The 23,444-nt window shown below is 43.5% G+C and overlaps 1 protein-coding gene across 1 annotated transcript in view; it reads right to left on the reverse strand.

The window, feature by feature from the left end:
* Nucleotides 1-20,417, reverse strand: part of nfatc1 (nuclear factor of activated T cells 1) — a 46,850-nt gene extending 26,433 nt beyond the window's left edge. Inside the window, exons 1-6 of the mRNA XM_026156793.2 lie at nucleotides 20,007-20,417; nucleotides 17,540-18,587; nucleotides 17,075-17,234; nucleotides 11,936-12,138; nucleotides 9,743-9,915; nucleotides 7,408-7,548 (exon numbers count right to left, since the gene is read on the reverse strand). Of these exons, the coding sequence (XP_026012578.2) occupies nucleotides 7,408-7,548; nucleotides 9,743-9,915; nucleotides 11,936-12,138; nucleotides 17,075-17,234; nucleotides 17,540-18,587; nucleotides 20,007-20,025 (1,744 nt within the window). The 5' untranslated portion in view covers nucleotides 20,026-20,417. The remainder of the gene's footprint in view (nucleotides 1-7,407; nucleotides 7,549-9,742; nucleotides 9,916-11,935; nucleotides 12,139-17,074; nucleotides 17,235-17,539; nucleotides 18,588-20,006) is intronic.
* Between the last annotated feature and the right edge of the window lie 3,027 nt (nucleotides 20,418-23,444).

The following is a 23,444-nucleotide window of genomic DNA, read 5'->3' on the forward strand; positions in this document are numbered from 1 at the left end:
TATAGGGCAACATCTGCGCAAAGCCTGCACCGATCCAATGAAAAACTTCGGCAGCAGTTTCTCTCCAGCTCCCCTCCCACCAAATTTCAGCGAGCACAATTTGGTTTCTAACTCTCTGGCCCACTGTGCTGGATGATATCCAATATTATCTAAGTTAAACAACTCAGCCTAAAACCACCTCGACCATATAAACCCAGCACCCCTCCCCAGCTCTCACAACGCCCAAGCTCCACCGGCCTTGGCACCGTCCCAGCCTCTCAGAAGTCGTACAATTCACATTTTGTTAGCAACGGTCTACACAAATCATTACTTTCTCAGAGCAGACATAACACAGAGCAGTCAATGACACAGCGGTGGTGTGCTGCAAAGAGTCATGGCAGCCGAGGGGGATCAAACAATATACAATACAGTTATTTGTCATGTTGTGTTTAGAAAGAGATTCAAACAGCTCCTTGTGTGTCTTAATTGAGGCTGGGTGGAGTAAAACTCTGGTGCCCAGAGTGAAACAGCGGGGTGGCATGTGCCCAAGCCCTCATAACGTACAGTAAATATAAACATATGCTCTACCCAAGTCCATGTGGCACACTGAAAGAGTTCCCTTGTCCTCTGACTGACGACTGAGACCTCTTCCTTACCACCCTGAAAACATTTGGATTTTGGAAGCTGCTTGCAAACTGAGGCCAGCTCAAATCTGATAAATGGCAGCAGATACTGACATCCAGCCCTCAAGAACACCACTTAAAGCTACAGCGGCGCCTGCCACTACACAACGTCACCCGTTTCATAGAGAAATCAATCTCTGGAGTTTCTCAAAAAAGCTGTCTTTTTCTTTCTTTTTTAAGAAATCATACCCTATAATTTATGAAAACATCATCTCATCTGTTTATGTGACTGTAATTGATTTGTTTATGAAAAATAGCCATTGTTCTCAAAAGTGTCCGAAGCAGCCAAACCGCTGAACAGCCATTGTTCTGTTAATCTAATGAAAGTGAAGTGCGCCGACCATGCGCACCACCAAAGCAAAGGAACCCTCCCTCCAAACCAAACCACCGCTCAAAAGATAGCACAGCTAACAGAGCGTGCAAGTTAAAACAAACTCATTCACCCCAAGGTACATTACTGTCATTACGCTACTGTCATCTCGCTCACAGCTCTCATTAGTTTAAAGAAGGAGGGCTGTCTGCAGTTTTCTACCGGTAATTTTAGAAACCATCTCACAGCAACGCAGCGCGGTCAAGTTCAATTTTCAGCTCGTCTTACTTGCTGCTCTGACCAAGAACGATTAGACAAAATTGTTTGGGTGTTCCCGTCAGACGAGGAAAGCTCGGCTTTTCTACCTGCTCGGAGCTCCAACTCGTCGGCTCACAGAAAGAGCGACGGGTGAGGAAGATGGTTCAAGGAAAACATAGCTGTAGGTTTGATGGATCAGGGAAATTGTTATTCGCAGCGATGCTGATTGCAGCCGACCAGGCAGCTCTCCAGAATACCAGGCCAGATGTGAAAGTGCTCTTTTCATTTGGGGTTTTTCCTCTGAAAGGATTTCCTCCAGGATCTCTCGCTATTATCAATCATTGAAGGGAAACACTGTGCAGAACCACACTTGATTAAAAATACTCCAGCAAATAAAAGGAGGGACCCGGTGAAAGTAATCAACGGTGTGCATTATTTTCAGATAACTGCAGTTGTGAAACAGTCCAGTTGTTATCGTTTCAAATGGACGCTTTCTGAACTATACAGTTATCATCAAATTTGGGGGGGAAATGTCAGCATCCAGGTGACGCAGCAGGCCTCGCTAAAATCTAATACTGTAGACAGAAAAAACCCCAAGAAGATCCTTTTTTAGCTTCATTAGTCAACACCATTTACTAAATGAAGACCATGTGATGCAGCTGGAAACTAGTAAGTGGGTCTGAGAGGTTTGTTTATCATGTTAGTCATATAGTCCAAGCATGATTAAAACAGATTAAAAAAAACAGTTGGGAGAATGAAATCAAACCAGCTTCTTAAACCAAAACAAAAACAGCAACAACAAAAACAAGACTACAACAAAACTTAGAACTTGGTCATAAAGGGGCGTAACTCTCCACATCGCTGGATCCCAAGCAACAGCAGTTCTCATTCAAATTCAAATACTCAACCCTAGCATGCTATTGGAGAACTTATGTTTAACTTTAATAACTTTTTTCTATTTTCTTTTTCATTGTTCAGATGCAATAGGGTAGCACATATGGTCCCTTGGCCAATAAAGGGTTAAGAGGAAGAAATGTTCAGCAGAATCAAGCTCATCGAGGGCGTATCTCCAATGACTGGTTGGGATTAAACATGAAGGTTTAAGAGAGAGAGAGAAAGATCCTGGCTGGTTATGAGGTTATGAGGTAAGGTTATGAAACATCTTATAACTTAACAACAAACTTGTCACATTTTGTAACCTTATATTGGACCTGCGATGCTCACTTCTAGCTCCATTTTCTTTGAGTCGCAGCTCGGAATAATCCTTGTTTATCTTTAGCTGGGCTTCGGCGCAGAGCCTCAGATCATCGCCCTTAAAGATAGCTTTCTTTTTAAGGGTATGCAGTCTTCTGATTAGCAGCCCTTCATAAACAGAAGTTTTGAGCACAGGCGGGTGGAGCTTCTGACAAAACCACATTAGAGATATCCGCTCTCTTTGACATCATCCAGAGCCAAGAGTAGAAAAATCTGTCTGAGCCTAAGCTTTTAGAGCGGCCTGAAACCCAAAGCCTTGTTTCACAGGGATTATTAGTACATACGCTGACTCCAATATGTCTACGTTTGCCCACGTTTAACATAAGCATCCACACTACAACAGCATAAACGGAACATAATGTGTCTACTTTTATCGGTGCATATCTATTTTTTAAATAACCAAGGTACAGTTTATACTCCTGCTGACAACAAATGAAGTCTTCCAGTACTAATCAACACAAAGAGGTGACTAGAGGACAGCAGGGCCTAATTTCCCACATGGAGTGGCTGCGACTTATCACAGAAAGCATCTCCTGGGCAGTAATTTTGCAAATGAAAGCAAGGTGAGATCGAGTTAGGTTTAGATTACAGGCTGATGTCTGCAGCACCAAAGCCATACAGTAATCTCTTATGACTGATTGGCTGTAGTCACGAGTGGCAGCTGAACCGATGTTATCTTGGCCATTTCTGCTAAAGGCGGGACATGCAGGCAAGATAAAGCAAAGCCAGTTTGTGTTTTCAGACTGTGTGTTAAAGAGCAGGTGACAGAGTGTGCAGGTCTCTATGGGAAAACAGGGATTTCCTTCATGAGCGTGAGTCACGGGCAGCAACAAAAACAAACTCAAAAACATGAAACTGCACATGCACAAAAAACACGAGGTCTCAAGGTCACCCTCTCTTGTCACGTTCGCACTCCAGAAGGTTTTCATTATTTACCGCAAGAGGGGAAAAAAATCCATCGGACATTAAAACAAAAACCAAAACAAATTGATTTTTTTTTAGCAAGTTGGCATCTCAAGGCAGGGTCACTCATCCCGGCTATAATTGCAGGGGAAACTCTGACTAAAACACACACACACACACAGACGTATTCACTTGCAAGTACAGGACGGATGCAAAAACACAACTCTCAGGAATATTTGCATCTGTCAGCGTCCGCATGTTCTGTTACCGCAGCTTTGTGAGAGCGCTTTATTGGAAGATTTGCAGGAAAATTGTCCATCGGTAAAAATAAATGCTTAAGCCCTTTATGGCAACAAAATCCACCACTCCGGATTTATGAGTTTGATTGTTAAATGGTTTCTCAGAGCTCCGCTTTGGCACGAGTAAAAAAAAACAATAAAAGTCTATAACTTTTCCAGAGCGTACATGTTCTACATGAAGATTTGAAAACAGAGATGAGTTGTATATTTTTTTTAAATATGCAGATTTGAGCCTTTAGTCCTTGGCCTTATTAGTTAGTATCTTATTATATCAGTGATGCCGTTTCACCCCAGAGAGTAATGACGTCTCTACTAGTCTACTGTTTCTATTTATCTGTGTGTTTATACAGGGAGCAGCTGTAAAGAAGAACCAGTTTGATCCACAGGGAGATCGCAGCTCATAGAGTTAATGAACTGAGAGCTGGTGGCAAAGAAGCAGCTTGGATAAAGAGGTGGACGGATGGAGGGAAGTGGAGGGGGGGCAGTGTTGTGGAAGCCTGGCTCAAGGGTGTTTCCATGGTAGGATTGCCCAGGAATCTGATGCTGGTGCCAGACGCAGGGAAACCCTCATCAAAAACAAGGGAGCACACCCATAAGCATCAGTCCACGAGGCCCTAAAGACGGCTAGATTCAAAGCTCAAGGAGAACCAGAGCAGCTAAAGACCCAAACATGTTGGACGTTTCTGTTTTGTTTCCTTTGTAAATGAACCAGATGAATGTATTTACAATGAGCTCAGAGTTTGGGTCAAACAGAAACACACAATTCAGTCAGATCTGCTTCAGCCAAATTGTTATTAATTTATATTCAGCAACATGGTTCTGTTCTGGAACCTCTCCACCCTTTCGAGAGGATACGTGGAAAGCATAAGGCGTGGTCACTGCATCTTCCTGCTCTTTCATACATGGAAAACAGGAGGCAGCAGAAACAGCAGCAAACCAGCCATTCAAAGCAGAGCAAGCATCAGAGATGACACATGCATTTAATGAGTCAGAGACAGCATGGAAAGGAAGAGCTGGGCTGGGGATGGGTTGCCAAGTTGCTTATAGATGTCCAGCAACTGACGGCAGGTTAAAGCAGATAAAATAGTCCACTCTGAAGCTTATCTTAAATATCAGTTCAATATCAACTGGACGATCAGCTACTGTGGAGCGGCTCTGAGAGCAGCTCATCTGGCGAGTTTACAGCTGAGGCAGATTTCACGGCTTGTTCGAACTAATGCTTTGCTCAATTTAGGATCAAAAATATGTGGTTTGCCAAGCAGGACACACTGATTGGATGAAACGCCAGGAGGCAGAGCTAAAAAGGTTACATTTATAGAGATAATTGGTATTGATGAAAAGGTTAGGTAGTAGACAGTAGTTTGACAGCACTTTCACACTTGTGTCTGAAGCTTTCAACCACATTTCATATCTACCTGCAATGTGGTTTATCTAAATATTCAACAAGCTATATATTTTTTAAATAATTTAATACACTATGGCTATACATTTGAAATGTGAGATAAAGGAAGAAAGTTTGTTAGATTAAAATTCAGCCAGTATCACTTTACACAAAGGAAGATTTCCATCTACATTATTGTGGTATTATTGTATTTGGGGACATCCATCTTTTCCATGTGAATATATGGAAAGCATAAGGCAGGGGTGAAAGCTCGGTACACAACAGAACAGACATCAGCGATAACAAGGATGACGCTCATTCAGTCAGGCACAGCACTGAAACGAAGAGGTGGGTTGTGAAGCAGCTTGCAGAGGCAGAATCAACTAGAAGCAGGGTAAATCAGCTTAAAGAAAATGTGCCTACAAAATGTTCAAAGACGTGTCAACTGATAGCTCTGCTGTGGGCTAGCACTGAGATCAGCTGTTATCAGCTCATACTCCAGGACTGCAGGCAAAGCCTTGTTTTGTAACCTGCCTTAAGTGAGTAAGTAATGCTATACTCACTTTATGCATCACTTTAATGCTAAATTTAAAAAACAGAATGGACCTTTCTATTAAATTCAAGTCAAATTTACAGTCCCCGGTTTGTTTTGCAGCATGTTTCACAAATGAAAAATACGTAATGTACAGAGCCAATATCAGATTTAAAAACAGGAGGACTTAATGTAAACTTTAAATTTCAAGTTTATCAAGCGCTCTTCTTCCTGTCTTTCTTATCTTTCTCCATCTCTGAGTGAAGTTTGCTCTCTTTCCCTTCTCTCCCTGTGAAATACAGGAGCTGGACCTTTAGCTAGCAACACACTGTGTGACAACTGCACGTAAATTCAGTTCTGGTTTTAACAATGAGCCAGTGAAGAGAAGCTAATATGGGAGCAACATGAACTTTATCCTCTTAGTACCCTAACTGCAGGGTTTTAATCAACTGAAGGCTTTTCGGGGAAATTTTATGTTAGCCTGATAATAATGAATTACAATAGTTCAGTCTAGGGATAGAAAAATGCATGATTTTTTTTTTCAGCATGACAGGATGGCAGAGGATGTTTCTGTTTTAGTAAAGCTGTCCTAAATATTAGTTTAATGTCTGCATAGAAACATATATCCTGGTGAAAAATGAGTCCCAGGTTCTTTACAACAGTAGGACACAATTTTTATGAGGTTGTTTGGGGTTATTACAAACCTTTATGTCTTCAAGACATGCACAAACTAATTTTTGTTATCAGGTCTCATTAATAAATATAGATCGGTATCATCTGCATAACAATGAAAATGCATCCACTGTTGTTTTTAACTACACTATATGGAGGAAGCGTGTATAACATGAAAAGTATAGGTGTCAGGACAATTCCTATGAGACTCCAAGGCTAACATCAGTTTATTACAAAGTGGATATTGCATATTTTTCATTTCTGTTCAACCCAGAGTTTCATGTCGTGCTCCAAAAAGTGGTTCTGGTGTCAGCTCTAATTCATCACATGACATTAGTTCTGCCTCTGATCTGCCCTTTTCACCTCATGAGATCAGAGTTAAACAAAGAGTTTGCGCAGAGAGGAAAAAGATTCTTCTTCCGAGTGTTAATAAACAATCTCACTACTCCATCGTACAGTGCTGGAGGCGGGCTGCCTGTGTGCCCGTGCAGCTTTGAATTCCTTCTTCCACAGGTGGAACAATGAAAAGGCTTCCTTTCTTTTTCTTTTTTTTGAATGAGTCACCGTCGTGATAGGATCACACGTGTTTACATTGCTCAGCCTTGGCCCAAACTGTACCTCACGTTGCTTTGCTAAAGCTAATCAAGGAAATTGCTGTTTGTAAACGTTGTCGTATCAACATCTGGGAGCAGTCCCCGCTCCCTCCTAACCAAAACGGCTTAACGTAAGAAAAAGAGAAACAAATACTGATGCAAGGCACACACACACACACACACACACAAAAGTGTCCACACCACGTGCACAGCCACCCACCTACATGCGCACGCACACACATACGCAACACATGCTGCATTTGTGATCCATTCCTCTGCTGAACAGGCAATGGAAACTTCTGCAAAAGTAAATCTGCTGGGTTAAAAATACAGCGCATTAATGTGCACCACATGTGGCACTCTGGCAGAATGGAGGATATTTTGACGGCGGGGGGAGGAGAGGAGCTGGGAGGGGAGGAGCAGTCCTGGGGTTTCTCCAACAGCAGAGAAAGGGAGACACACACTCACACACACACGCACACATACACACACTGCTGCACTGAGATGAAACAGCGCAAACTCCCAAATCTCCTCCGGCTTTACCTTGAGCCTTTTCCACGAACACCACCTTGGAGTCGTGCTGGAAGTTGTGTCCATCGAGGAGCATCCTCTCCCCTCCGGGGGCGGGACACGTCTCCAGGCTCTGCTTATCCACCAGCGGCAGCTCTTGGGCTGATCTCTGAGCTGTGGGAGGGAAAAAACAAACCGGGCTTCATCGCTCAGCTAATACACACCCACTCCCCATGCAGACCTGAGCATCCAGACCGAGGCTGAATCACTACCTAGACAGCTTTCACAGAGCTGTAAACCTCAACTTCTCCATGTTAAAATTAAGATCCCTGTTTGGCAGTAAGCATAGAGAGGCTTCATGTTGTGTTTATTTGTGTTTCCCTTAAATTATAGAGGATGTTTCCTCTCAAATATTTCCTCTCCTGATCCTCCTTACGCCTCACTCTTAACTTTTGGCCTGTCTTTCTCATTCCTTGTTTGCCTTCATTTTTTTCTCCCCCCTCCAAAACGTTCTATCACACGCCACAAAATACTCACAAACCTTGTTCTGTCTTCAGCTAGATGTAAAGCTGATGTCTTAGCCAAGTTTAGCCCATGTAATTTCATTCTGATTGACCTGGATAAATAAACAGAGGCTGAATATTCGCCTCACATGAGAATCATCTTTTTGTAATTTGATGCTGCTGTTTTCTGATTTTGATAAAACTCTAATTCCCTGTCTTTGGAAACGATCAATCTCTCCCACATCTCTCTGCTGCTCTTCGCCTGTGTGTCATTTTCAGCCTCGCTCACACACCAGGCGAATTTTGGTCAAAAACAATTGCTTTGTGGCAGTCATTCAAAAACTAACAATGGTCTATTTCAAGGGGTTGAGCTCATGGTTTAACTACTGTCTTTCATTTACCTCATAAGACTTAATCTGTGTGGCAGCCCTTGGTGCCAGAACCACATGAAGTGGCTGATCTGCCTGAATTTAGCCCGGTCCATTGAAAGGTCAACTCCAGTGCAGTGCAGTCAATGGGGTTTATCGAGCCAGGCTTAAAACGCTTTTACAGGGTTAATACCATTACATTAAAGTGTAGTTCACTATCACATGAACCGCATTCAGTGGCTCTCGTTACATGGCTGCATCTTTTCCTTTTATCTTTATCAGGGAATCTACAGCTTTTCTCTTCTTTCATAATTTTGACTCAGTCCAACGTTGCTCATTAATATTCTCTGATCTGGTCGAGAAACGGATAACGAAATTTGATTTGCAAAGAAAAAACGGACATTTTCAGATTTGAGAAGCTTACGTCAATTTGGTTAATCAATTAAGGATTAATCAGTTCTCATCGTTTCTGATTAATCTACTGCCCAGTCCTTCGGTCTTGTGATCTTTTTGAATCGAGCGGCATCCACTTACAACCACCAGTCACATGGACTTTTGTTATCTTTCTAATCTCACTCCATTTGATTTGAGGAATTATTAAAAGTCTAAAACTGGAACACGATACAGTATTTCACAAAAACAAGCCTGTCTGCATCCCCATCAGCAGCTGTGTGAGTGTCTGTCTATCCAATAAATGTTGAGATATTCGTCTGGTACAAAGCACCCATTCACACGGAAGAGTTGTCTCACACTGATTAAGTTAAATATAGTGGATACTTCTGACCCTTTAGAGGGGTGTGACAGCCATTTAGGCAGCACAAGGCTCAGTGGTCAGCACTGCGCCTTGTGGTAAAAGGGTGCTAGGCTGTATGAGTTCCCTATGATTTCTCCTGCCATCACAAACTTGTTAGGTGAATTTGCCTATCAAAGGAACTTAAACAAATAACTGGTCTAATTGTTAACGCTATATTTATCACATAATCCAGATAATTTTTCAAGAAATTAAAAAAAAATCACTGATTTTGCATCTTTTAAATCATAATTCTACTTGTAGTGCTTTTATTTTGAAGGACAAGCTTGTTTATATGTCTTGTTGCACTGCAGGTATGTGAGGAGATTCTTACACCATACCTGTGAGCCAGCAGCCAGTCACAGTTAGAAGGAAATCTCTGGAGACTGTAGTCTATTTTCTTTATTTACTTTATTTTGTTAGAATTCGGTGCTCAGTTGGAATAAAGTCTTCAAATGAACCGGTATTAACAAAATGACTTTTTAGAAAATTACAACTGGAAATGATGCATCATGGTGGATGCTCATTGCTTGTAATACTTAGAGTCTGTTAAATGCACAGAATGAGTTTCCCTGCTGGGATCAGTGACACCATCTTACGCTTCTACCCGTGTGCACGCTAATGGAGCCCTTTAAACGACTGTAGAAGGCTGATGAGTTCAAGTTTGGCATTTTCAAAGCAGGACAAATATGAGTGGATGTACTTACAGCACTCGATGGGGTTTGATGCCACCTGCAAAGACACCGTTCTCCCCGTGGCTTGGTTGATGTGAACCCTGAACACCATCCGCACACGCGTGTTCTTGCGTCCGATGTCGGTCTCCCCCTTCCTCAGCTCTATGTCCGAGTTACGCAGCTTCAAGATTCCCGCGCAGTCGATTCTGTGTTTGCAAAGACACAAGACAAAGAGTCTGCTGGGTCCGTTTATGACATATATAATCTCACACTTAATCAGGATTTATGTAGCAAAGACTTTCACTCTGGACTTCATCACTGTAGCCCCGAAGAAGGCTGTCAACAGAAGATTAACATCCCCACTCCCAGCAGAGCTTTTACGCCTCAGTGGACCTGCTCTGGGGTAAAACTGAAGCTCTAAAGAAAAAAACGCCTGGAAGCATTCAATTTTTCATGAATCTGTTTGATTCACATGAGCCGGCTCCTTAAATATTGTTGCCCCTGCACAAATCTCACCACCAGGAATTGGCTATAAGATGTATTTTGAGGAGTCAAAGTCTTCATCGGACACTTAATAAGCCCCTTCTTCACTGAACTCCTCTAACTTTTTCATACTTCAGTACCTCAGGCCTTTCCAAACGGTTTCTGGCTTTTCCATCGCTCTGCTACTTGATGCTGCATTCCTCAAAGCCTACTTAATGTCAACTTTTACACACACTCGGACACTCCCTTACATTCTTCTGGGCAGACACCAGGGTCTGCTTTACTGGTGAAGTAATCAGGTGTTGATGCTAAGGACCCCAGCTGTTCTGCTCTCTGCCTACACAAACAGACTGACTGCAAAAAATCACATACTGAGGGATCTCGTCAGTGAGTTTTGGGGTTTTTTCATTTTTTTAGAAGACGAGGACAAAAAAAAGACACTTTTATTTCTTTTAAGGCACTAATTTATGAAGAGTTAATTGAATTCATACCAACTCGACTCTTGTGGCTTCATTAGCCGCAAAAAACAAATCTGCGTTGGTGTTGCTTAACAATTTAATTTAAAACTTTTCCTCCTAAATCATCATGATTAACTATTCCAGGGATATAATAACGCCTGTATCCTATACCGCATTATGAAACATATATACGTCACACTGGACTGGAGCACATGTCAAATCCACCACAAAACCCTTCGTGTACTCTGTCAGTACTGTGAAGAAACCCCGAGGTGAAGTCGTTGTATAAGTGGAGCTTATGTGTTACATCCATTAAAAAGCAGGGGAAGTGCTGATGGTAGCAGGATGTTACTACCTGCAGCACAGACAGAGACCCCGGGTCCCCTGTTAGCAGCCCGAAGACTTCCCAGTAATCTGATCTCTGAAGCTCATAAAATGGGAAAAGCCACCCATCTGTGTGCGGAGAGTAACACTTCAAGAGCAAAACTAAAGCCCTAAAGGAGACGTGCAAGCTCAAAGACATGCACAGATAAATCAAAAGCAGCAATCTAACATGCTTTGATGAGGCTTTAGAAGCTCGAGAGGAGTGAAATTCCCCTCTCACCAGACCAGACTGATGCCTCTGTTGAAATAAATTCCCGTGATTTTAGTATCCCTTTAATATGATAACAGTGAAGATGCATTTTTACAGCTACCACAGCAGCTGGTGTTTACTGGCTGCACTAAACTCCATCATAGCAAGAATTATTATTTCAAGTCTTTTGGACTCGTTGTGTACTTGCTGTGAAATCTAAGTCATTCATTTAAGATTTAAATGTTAAAATATTCAAGTCGAATGTTGACTTGAAAGCAAAATCAAACAAGTCAAAGGACTTGATTGCGAGAGCTTTGAGGGAACATTGACGAAATTGTCCACTCTTAACTTGCAGCTTGCTCGTGGACAATTAAAAGATTTGACTTGGACTTGTTTCAGCTGACTCAATGCATGGCATGACTTTTCTTGATGGACTTGAAGGAAATTTCTCAAGGGACAGCAGATTTCACTTGGATTTCCTGTCAGTGACCGAACGTGACATGGGCTTGTACAAAATGTGCTTTCTTGGTTAATGACTTGAGACTGGCATTGCCATTGTCTCAAATTACTCTTTAAAAGGTTTCACTGGCAATCAGATTCATCCCAGTTTAAAACCAGTGCTTCATTCCAGTGCACGCCAGTTCTTAAACAATTTGAGACTGGATGTCCAAGTCAAGTCTTGAGCTGTTTTTTTAGTCTGGCGATACTCACATGGCCCGCATGTTGTTCTCTGGTAGCAGTGGGATCTCCAGAACCTTGGTGTTGTTATGCATGGCCTCGTGGCTCGGGGTGGACACCGTCTTGCCTGTGATCCGGTGGACCTGGTAGAAGGCGTGTGGCCTCAGCAGCCTGTCATCAGCTGTGCCGATGAACAGCTGCAAAGTCAGGGGTTCGCTCTCCATGTACCCGTGAAGCTAAGAGACAAAGAAACGACGGACATGTGCGGTCAAGCTTACAAACTGTCAGAACGTAACGCAGGTCTTTCAGAGGTCAGGCTTTCCAACAAAGTAGCCTTTTAGGACCGTGTAATCATCACCCTTTTCATCTTTAATTTACTACCAACAGCCTGTGCCCACTTCCTCTACGAGTTCATGTCAGGTCTGCCAAGATGTTGATCCAACAGTGGCTCAATCTCATGGGGCCAAAGAGCGGTAAAATACACCTACAGTCTGCAGCTTTGTGATTTGTGAGCACCATGCTTGCCTTGTGACATGACTGAGGCAGTGTTTTGGAAAAGTCAAGGTCGAGCCGTTTAGACCCAAACAGGGACAATCAGGGTCAAGTTAACTGCTTGCTACAGTTGGTGGGCTCGTCCCAGAGCATCTAAAGTAATCCCAGACCTTCATAGGTGTTGCCTGACAAGAGGCCTCCTGCCAGGATGACCTCAACCTCCCAGACTGCAGAGTGCAGTCTGGGAGTGCAGTGCTGAAATTTGAGAACAGCGGCTACTATTGACACTCTGTCAGAGAGTTATGTATGTTATCCATACAATGCAGCAGAAGAATTACAGCAGAATATTTAACATTAGTTTTATGTTTACATCTAAGTAAATATGAGTGAGGCTCGACATTTTACACCACTGTCAATTTAAACTGAGGAAACTAAACAGAGAAAAGCAACATTTTTTTTATTTTTAAACCATGATTAATATGTTTCAGCAAACATCAACATGTGGATTAATATAAAAATGAACTTTCTTTTTTTTTTTTAAGTGCTCTTTTTTTCCAATCTGTAATTTTTTAGGCTCTTAAATTTCCTCCATCTTTAACCAAAACATCCCAGCTGGACTTGCTCCTGTTTGGCTAAACAGTCTTAAAGTTTTTCCATCTTTTAAATTACATTAAGCAATTCTGCTTCACTTGAAATGCCTCCAGTAATCAGGTTTGAATTAGTGTCGGCCATTCAGGGTCAAGTATTGGGACGTTTTTTTCCTCTCTCTATGGGCTATTAGTATTCAAATGTATTCAAAAATACAGTTTAACTAAGTAGACTTTATTGCATGCTATCACGCAGAACAGCACTTTATCTTGACTGATTAAGAGCTTCTAAGAGTCAAACTGGTCTGAGTCTGCAAGCAAAGTGTTATAAAACGAGCACTATACGCACATCGTCATCCACAAACCCGTCAAAGCGTAATAGAGGCCGACACTCAACCCCGACTAATTATAAGGCACTTTGGAAAAGAGTGTCGGCTGAAACAATCAGTGTGGAAATGTTGAAATGAAGACCGCACTTTTCACTTACATAAGGGGAGCACTCGAGGCGAGCAGCGCCCACAATGAGAGTGAAAGCCTCAGACTGGGGAGGCATAACATGTGATTTGGAGGAGGATCCCTGTCAGGGTTAAGAGCCTGCGAAAGCCCCGTATATTTGTGTAAGGAAATGGGTTGCTGCCTAGCAATGCTGTTTATTCAGGCAGCAGGAAGGAGTGTGATGAAGTGAGGTAGTCTGCTCGCGAGGTTAGTTACTCTCAAACTGTAATTACTTACAGATTACTGATTATCTGCTTTGAATTATTATCAGCAACAAAGTCTAGACAAATAGAAATAATCAAACTTGATAATATCATCTGACTGCTTTCAGCTGTTTTTGGTTTCTTTGCTTCCAAACCTTTACAAAGCATCCATTTAGAAATGCTCGTAATTTATGTCAGCATCATCATCCATCATTTTAAGACACAAGCAGCAATCATGAAATTAAGAAACCTTTCCCTTTTAGTTTTTCTGCTCCGTGATCTGAATCATATGTTTTTACAAAGCAATTCAAGCAGACAACAGTTATGATTTGTTGATGCAATTAAAATCACTGAGATACAGCTTCATGTAAATCCACTGCTCTTTCACTCTGGCAGTTTGACGCTGGCGAAGCAGCCAAGCCTCCCCAGTTCACATTATCACCCACAAGAGGAATGCCGAGACTCCGGCCGGGTGAGGGTGACCAGCGCTTCCTTTCCATTCCTGTGATGCCCCAGCAACTCTAAAATGGTTATAAATGGGAATCCTCCATCTTTATTTTCAAAGAGAGATAACCCAGTATGTCTCAGATGGCATTTGCTAATTACACAGGCCAAGAAAAAGCACATGACGCCAAAATAACAGCATCTAAATCTACAAAAACATACTTCAAAAGAGCATGTTGGGTACTTTTTGGTCAGATCATAAAAGCTTACTTCAGTCAGGGTGAAAAAGAGGACCTCACAGACATGAATACAGAGCATTTCCTCTCCACCAAAGTACAGCTTGAAACCCTGAGCATAAGCTGCGGTGAGGACTGGACGCAGCACTTCAGAGGGGCATTCTTCAGTCTGCTGCTGGTGCAAGGGCGGGTGTGGTTGAGGCAGGCAGCAGTGATGGCATTGAAAAAGAACAGAAAACAGCCAGCTTAACTGTGCTGATGCTAGGGGTGGAGAAAACGTGTACCACACTGAACAGGACCTTCCAGAATAAACTCTGTAAAGTCTGGGCAGGTTTTGAGTCAGAAAAGCGACGGGACGAGCCGCAGAGGCTTCGTCAGCCAGCGTCCGCGGCAGAGGCTGCGCGCACCGTGTAATCAGGAAGTCGCAGAGATGGAGCTGCCTTGTCTGAGGCTCCCTCCAATATCTCCATCACAGCCTGCCAGAAACGTGTGTGGTTTAGCTTGCTGCCGCCTCCGCAGGACGCAGGGCGCGATGATGTCAGCCGTACAGAGAGGAACTTTCCTAAACAAAGGGAAGTCTGTGTGGTTGGGGTGGTAGCTGGCAGAAAAAGTTGGGGGGGAGGTTTAAAGAGAACACACACTCTCTATTTCAGTTGAGGTGAACCCAGACCCCTGTCATTAAATCATTAGCACCTTCTCATGGTGAGCCTCGCACAGATGTGCGGCTGTAGTTGCGACACTATGGCTAATACAACGTGTTTTGCTTTCCAGATTTTTCTATTCCAACGCTGCATACAAATGTAATATTTCTGTCCAACAAACAGAAGACTTCCATTCAAACACTATTACTTTTAACCTTTTAGTAAGATCACTCCAGGAAAAAAGACGTCACTACATCCTATTTTTAATACCAACTGTGACGAATGCTGTTTGCAATCAATCACAGGCAAACTTTTTCAACTACAAAATTAGCAACAGGAAAAAAAACAAAACATCCTAAAATTGAGTATTTGTATATTGTTTCCTGGTGCTCCTCCATCCTCACCATCACTAGCCACAGCTAGCTCCTCCTCATCCGTGACGCACTCAAAGGTCGAGAGTTTTAACTTGTGTTGACAGACTTTTTGTCACTATTGCGCAGTTTGCGCACTCAACAAAAATGCCAAAATTCTCTCTCAGATAAATACACAGTTGTATAAGCTCTTTGTTAAATAGATTTAAGGGCTCTTTGACTAGAATGCTGCTGGTTCTTTCCCTTTCATGATACAAAATAAAACTTTATATCACATAGTTATCAATATCCAGTCCAGCTTATTTTATTATCACTTATTTTAATGCACTTAAGTCCAAATGTGTTGAGAGTGAACATGTTGCATGGATATGAAATCAAACAGCAACCTCAGCAGCAGAAAAACTGCAGTTCTTCTAATGGCCACTTGAGGCTGATGAGTTAATAGCCACTGGATTAAATGGGCAAGTTTGGAGACGGGATTTTTTATAACCAGTTTAAATTGTATTCATGTTAGTAAAGGCTGCTTTGAGTAATCGGCGCCGTATCATATTGTTCAGTATTTGGTTGGATTAAAACAGACAAAGGAGTCAGAGTCAGTTTGTGAGGGAAGGAAACCTTCATGCCACAGTTTGCATCTAATTCTATCCCAGTGAAATGCAGATACACCTTGCTAACCAAGGTAGTAGTTAGCACTCCCTGACAACTAATCTAAACATGGGCATGTCTTCATCACAACAAAACAAACAAAAAACAAGAAAGCAATGCCCCATATACCAACGTCAGGGCTTCAAAACAGCAGTTCACAAACTGGCTACATTAAAATCACTCTTTAGCAATGTAAGAATTCCCTGATGCCCGAAGAAACATGCAAAACTGCTTAGTCTAAAAAAATATTTTATCAAAAGCGAAGGAAAAACACAAGAGTGTCTAGTAAATTCGTTGACTTTTTGTAACGTGTTAAGAAAAAGCCAGAATGTGTTAATAAAACCAACAGAACTCCCTACACTCGCTTTGTCTAACGCCTCTCTGCAGACCCTTTATTTATTCAAACACTGAGGTCAGCGGTGTGGCGTAATGGTTGGGGGGACCAGATGGGTTTATAACCAAAACATCTGCAGATGTCCACATTTTTTCTTCTTGGACTCAACCACCACAGCTACTGTGGTTAAAGCTCATGACTAAGCTCTTACTGGCCATGCTACATTAGTTCGTAACTGTCTGCGTTGCACTTGAAAACGCAATGGAAAAATCTGAGTCACCCTCGTCTGGACAGGAACTGACTGCCTGAGTGGACTGGTCTGTCTAATAGCATACCTATGGTATTCCATTCAGAAATGTTACATCTTTAAATAACATAAGAGGCAGGTCATGAAACACATGTCGCTCTAATCTTTTTTAACACATGAGGTAAAAGACAAGAGGAGGGAGGTGTTGAGGTGAGAAGTGACGAGGTAAGGAGCCGGAGTAAAAATGAGCCTAATGGTCGAACCATGTGTTGCTCCGATTACCGCAGGAAACCGAAGCTTCGTTCCCAGTCAGTGGATGATAAATGTGAATCTCTTTGTTTTTCAAGTCACTTTCTTTTGAAATTCTAGATTGCGTTGCATATTAAAATGCTCATATGATACAAAGGAAAAACATTATTCTTCACATAAAGTCACTGTAAGTCAAAATACAAATAAGAAGCACTGGTTCTAGCAGACCTGAATGACTGGGTGTCCTCCCGCCAGAGCCTTCACTGCTCCCCTGCTGCCCTCTGTCTCGTAATGGGCTCGGTGGTGGGACTTGGGCTGCACTTCGATCTGCAGGCTGTACGGCCCGGAGCTGGATGGCAGCTGCCAGTCGAGAGCTGGCAAAGATGGGCTGTAGTGGCAAAAAAAAAATACATGTTCAACATGTCACCTTAACAAGAGGAGGGCTTATTTTAGATGGGCTTATCAAGGTAGAATGTGCAGAATGTGGACACTGCGATACGCCAGAGCATGTGATAAAGCCAGTAGCTTAAAGATACTTAAACACACTAATCCTTACTCAAAATTCACTCCGGTTCCAGACATAGTGAAAGAATAACGGTCTTTGAACAACACATCTGATCAAATGCCAGAAATACTAAAAGAATTTTACATTTAAATGCATTTTTTCATGCTTGAGTAAACCACCATCCTTACCTGACATACTGTTTTGGCTTTGACCAGGAATATGGGTGTTGTGGTACATCCAGAAACCCACCGCAGTAGCCCTCCTTCTTCAGGGACATGCGATTTGCTGGGTGCTCATCCTGACACAGCTCCCTAGGGCTCAGCTCCTCACCTCTAGGCTCCACCTTCAGGTTGATGGTGGTGCTGGGCTCCAGGCTGGTTTTTCGGGCCTTCATGGGGATTCCCTCTCCAAGGTCAGTCATTCCATCTGTGGTCAAGGCATTGATGGCTGCCAGGATGGCTGAGTTGGTGTACTGGTTGGTGTTTGGCAGCCAGGTCTCCTCTGTGACACTGAGGCGAGGAGATGTCTGTGGGGACAGACCTGGGGAGTGGTTGGGTGAATAAGGGAAGTGCTTTTGTGGCGCTCCGCTGCCATTTAAGCTGTACTTCCTCTTTGCACCACAGGGGGAATTGGACCTGGAGCCACGCTGTCCCATCCAGCTGTCGTCCGTTATACTCGTGCGAGGGGACGTGGAGGGGGAGTGACGAGGAGAGCCACCGGAGGCGCAGCCGTCGCTGGGGAGGGTGAGGGTGGAGCCCTTGGGGGACACAGAGGGAGACTGCCAGGGGGAGTTCTGGGGTGAGTTGTCGTAATTGTAGGAGAAGCTTGACTCATAGGAGGATGCATCGGACAGGTTGCTACGTGATGAGACGCTGCTGGCCGGACTCAGGCAGCTGGGGTCACGGTAGCCATCTGCACTAGGGATGGTCAGTGTCACTATGGAGTTGACTCTCTTAGCAACAGGAAGGCTGCTTTCCTCCACCTCATCCTCAGGAAACTGACCGTAAGCTGTGATCTCGATACGAGGGCTCTCCAAGGTCGGGGCTCCGTTTGGGCGGATGCTTGTGGATGAAAAGTATCCGGCCGCTCTCATGTCATCCTGGGAGTCATAACTGTGAGGCTCGCTGACAGAGACAGATATGGCAGGGCTGGACTGCAGGCTGTGGTACTGGGAGGGAAGACAAGGGTTGCCCAATGGGAGAGAGAGACTGACGTTTGGCGTGTAGCCATATGCATCTGGAAAGCAAACAGATTGAGTTTGTTACCATGATAATCAAACACACATTCACTGGCTGCACTCACTGTGAGGGAGACCGATGCCAAAGTTAAGTCTTATGAGAGCTGTTGCAGAGGCGTTGGCTGTAATGGCAAAAGAACAGCTTGCCTACTGGATCTGGCCTTGACCATTTCCTGAGGCAGAAGGTTTGCAAGTTGAAAAGGTATCGCCTCATCTGAAAAGGATCTCAAAACACGCCAGTCAGGCCAGTGATACAAACTCTTTCTGAATGGCCCAAATTGTACAAAGCAAATTGGGTGGGAAATCCGAATAAAGGAGCCAAAAATAACTCCAGTCTAAAAATAACCAAAAGCAAAACCAGGTAATTTTTTTCCACTCCACATTTGCCAGATTTATACCACTTAATGCACACGGTGCCCATAAACTGTAACATTATGAAAACACACTGATGCTTTTGTTGGCCCGTTTCATGTTGTAGCAGCCATCGAAAATAAACACAGGAGGGACATGACTCGTTTATTTGCATGCCGTAAAGGTGCACGCTGTACCAAGCCAGGAGAAGCTTGTGGTGTTGTGCCAGTGCTCCCGCTGGGACACATGAAACTCTGCCCATCTGTGGTGATGGCTGAGGTCACAATTAGGTGCAGAGGGCGGGGGGGTTGACATGGGAAAGGCAGTTGTGGTTATATGGTGCATGAAGCCGGCTGAGTGTGACCACAGCATGCAGGGCACATTGATACGCATGGAGACGGCGGCTGCAGACAGACATATGCAGTCACCGCAGCTCCTGTCTGCTGTAAATTAGAGAGAATTAGGGGCCCAGCCATAAAGACTATGACATCAATGCAGCACCATATGACTCCTTGTAATAAAAGAAAATTATGCCTACATTTAAAATCCTGCTTGTGGTGAGTGATACAGTAGCACTGAAGTGTGTGTTTTCTAAAATTAGCTGACATCCTGACAGTTTGCCTTGAGGGGAGGGGGGCTAGCTGCACCATCAAACGACTCTGCTCAATACTGTCCTCTGAAGCACTAGCACACTGTTACCCACAATGCCCTGTCAGTCCTCAGCGACTAACATTATTGGGCGCACTTTTTAGTCATGAGAGATTCACAGCAACAGAACCACGCCCACCTCGTCCAAATCAGCAGGGAGGGGCACTCACTAAATAGCTACACCGCTGCTTTAATACTGTAATTAACTACAATATACTGAGATAGTGTAGATAAGACCCACGGTTCAACGACACATCCCAGTTTAATGTGTTGCATGCGGGTGTAAAGTGTCAGGCACTGACAAGAAGCTAAAAAAAAATGCCACGTTAATAGCCGCACCTCGCTGTGATTAAAAATAAATAAATAAAATATAAACTAAACACTCTGATGGGGAAGCCTAGACAAAAAGTCAAACTCACCCTCTTCAGCAGATTTCATTTTCCCCTTTGAGCAGAGCAACTTCTGAGATCAAACTCTGAGTACAGCTGCAGGCGGATACGATTCCTTATCCATATAGTGGAGCGGATAAATTCCCCCAGCTGTTGCTCAGGATCCTCTCTCGCTGTTTCACCACGATCAGAAATCACAAATTATTTCGGTGGAAGGGAAAAACGATGGTTCTCTATTCTTTCAGATACAGGAGGGGGGGGAAATGCATTCAAAGTGGGGGGAAGAAAAATAAGCGACGAAATGTTAAAACACGTGGAATAAGGTCATGACTAGGATGCAGACGTTTGCGCTAAGAAAGGCTATCTTCGTCGCTGTGCTGAGATATCTGACTCTTTGTTGGGGGATCCTGCCTCTGTTGGGTCTCCGTGACGCACTGCTTCGGCGCACAGAGAACTTGTGCGCTTTTAAAGCTGGGGATCACCTCAGCACCGACGCGCCGCCCTTCCTTCGCTCTGACGCATCTGCGCGTCCGACCACCGCACGGGTCCAGCGGAGATCCTCTCTCTCACTGGGGGTTTCCAGAGGCAAAAGAGGCCAATTAGAGAAGCTGGCAGAGAACCTCGAAAGATCCGAGAGAGTAAAACAAGCCACGCCAAACTGCCGAGCTCCGAGTGATTGGAATGAAACATCCAATGCAAAAGCTAATCCTGCACAATGTGAGCCAGGGCGAGCATCCTGTTGAATATAAACAGTGGAATAACTTGAGTTGGAATGACACAGCACAGCACAACACGCTATGAAATGTTAAGGTAACAGATCTTAAAAGAAAACGTGCCACTCAAACTGTGCCCTCGTCATCTATTACTGACTAAATGAGCATAAACAGCGTTAATCTGCAGTTTCCACCCACTTTATCTGCTGAATCTGTTCCTCTTGGCGTCACTTGCAAAGGAGTGATCAGCGCGCTGCTGTAAGACACTGCACATGGAAATCAAGATTTATGTGCAGTCTAATCCTCACGAGCATTTTACATTAAACTGCTGCCATTTTCACCCTGAAAGAGCCATTCATCATCTGGTTAGCGTAGGATGTTAAGTTAAAGACTGCCTGCTTGTGGAATTTCAGATGGGGCTGCAGAAGCAGCAGAGCAGGTGTGCTGGTACATGCAAGAACATATAGTGACCACCTTGTGCACTTTCATGACCAACATATAAAGCATGAGAAATCCTTGAGATCTTGTTTAGGCCTCTCGTGGGTTTTTGAAGTTATTGCAAAGGCAAATAATTGTTTTTCCATTTCCCCCTCCCTGACAGAATGCAGGTCTGTGGGGCACAAACACATATAATTATGTGTTTGCATAGGACTTGCATATCAGAATCAGAATCAGAATCAGAATACTTTATTCATCCCGAGGGAAATTAGGGGTTACAGCAGGCAGCACGCTAATGGCGCATGCGCACTCACAGAGGAACCTTCTGACCAACTTTACACAAACATCACATTGGGGAGACATGTCAGAAAGGTAGGCTGATAGGAAAAACAACGAAAATACACTACATGAGGTAAGAGGAGCACTATATAAAAATCAAGTGCTATACCCAGTCATTTGACACGCTGAACTGAGAATGTTCATAGAGTTTTCCACAGGCCGCTCCGTGGTCGGTGTAGACTTATTCGGCTTCCCTATCCTCAGCACTCGCAGGCTGGGTTGTTGCTATCTTTGGAAGGTCTGGACCTTCCAGTAGCTGGCAGCAGGCCCGAGGTTTCTTTGACGACAACAGTCACATGAGGCTCTCTAACGGTCTGTCTATCCCTGGAGGTGGGAAGCTACTTTACAGAATCATATCAGCAGGCCCTGTTTGGTGTGATACTGGTGGTGTCAGGCTAAGGCCACTCTCAGTTTGGACGTGTTATGGTGCACCTTTATTTAAAGGTCACTCTTTTATCTTTTCATTTTAACTCGAGTGTCTGAAGCATTATCTTTCCAGGAACACTTTACCCATCTCTCAGGTAATCCTGGAGTGTGCTTTGCTGAAAGATTTCTCACCGTGACGACGAGTAACACATCTAATATGTTGGTATGTAGAAAAGGGGGCTTTTGCAGAATGCTTTTTGCATTCAAGACATTGTTATATCAGACTGATTCTACCCTTTAGTCCTGTGTGCAAGAGCAAAACTGCAGCTCAACCAAGCTACATTCCACCATTTTTAAAAGTTTGTTCACAAATATACTGTATTAACATAAATAAGGCAACTGGTTTCAAAATTTGGGAGACAAAGCATTTTAAATTCACAGTTAGATATGGTAACTGATGCAAGTAGCAACTCTAGTATCAGATAACTTTGTTTGATATTTGCTTTTTGCTTTTTCTGACTGCAAAGATGAAAAAATTAAATATTGCCATCCTGCAGACTCTCCTCAGAGTGGAAACCTTTTTAAAAAAAAATAAAAAATAGAGATTTCACCAAAGCATTGTCTGAACATTTACCTCCCAGATTTCATGGCAATAGTCATGACATTTCACTCAAAACTACAAAGGAGGTTTTAGGCTGTTCTAAAGCATAGTTTCCTGTCAGACAAGGTAACACAAACTTGCTACCTTTACTGTACATGAACTGTTTGTACTAACATACATACACAGCCGCCTGTCTAAAGGCCTGCTCTAAGCCAGGAAAAACTCTGATATAGTAATCGCATGGCAGTACTGCGGGAAATGTGAGAGGACCAACAGAGTCAACAGGTTTCATCTTGTGAGAAACATGAGCATTTGATAGAAATCCATTTGACAACTGTTTAGATATGTCGGTCTGAGCTGACTAACACCAGTGGGAGTAAAAAGCCTCAATTTCACCAGAGAGAAATATTTAGAATAAAAATAGGCCAATTAATATGTTCTCACTTAGTTTGCATATAGTTAGCAGCCCATTTCCTAAATTAAATGCAGAAGGTGCAAACTCCACTACTTCTGTGTGCGTGTTCCGCACCCATTAGTTTATCTGTGTCAAGGTGCAAACTACATCATGCACAATTTTCCTCACAGTACGACTCCTTCCCTGCACTTTGTGGGACTTTGTGCGACTGGCTGTTAGAGAAACAGTTTTAGAAATCAGCTCTTAATCCACATTTATCTCCATTATGCAACATCATGGCATGCATGCCCCCACATCCAAAGCAATATTCCCTCCTCACCCACTGGGATCTCATTTTGGCCGAGCTTTCTCTCCTCACCAGAATATCTGCGGGAGTGACGGCACTTGTGAAACCCTAGCCGTCTGTTTCATCACGGGGACGTGGCTCGGTGGCTCTCCAGTCATTTAAAGAGCCCCACTCGTTTCTTTGACCTCATGGAAAGCTCTTGTGGGGCTGTGTGTGTGTGTGTGTGTGGGGGGGGGGCCCTAACTGGGGCAAAAAAGGGGGGCCGGGTTGCCACTCCACAACTATGTGTAACTGAAACATGTGCTGCAGT

Source organism: Astatotilapia calliptera, chromosome 22, assembly GCF_964374335.1.
Source record: "Astatotilapia calliptera chromosome 22, fAstCal68.1, whole genome shotgun sequence".
Taxonomy (NCBI): Eukaryota; Metazoa; Chordata; class Actinopteri; order Cichliformes; family Cichlidae; genus Astatotilapia; species Astatotilapia calliptera.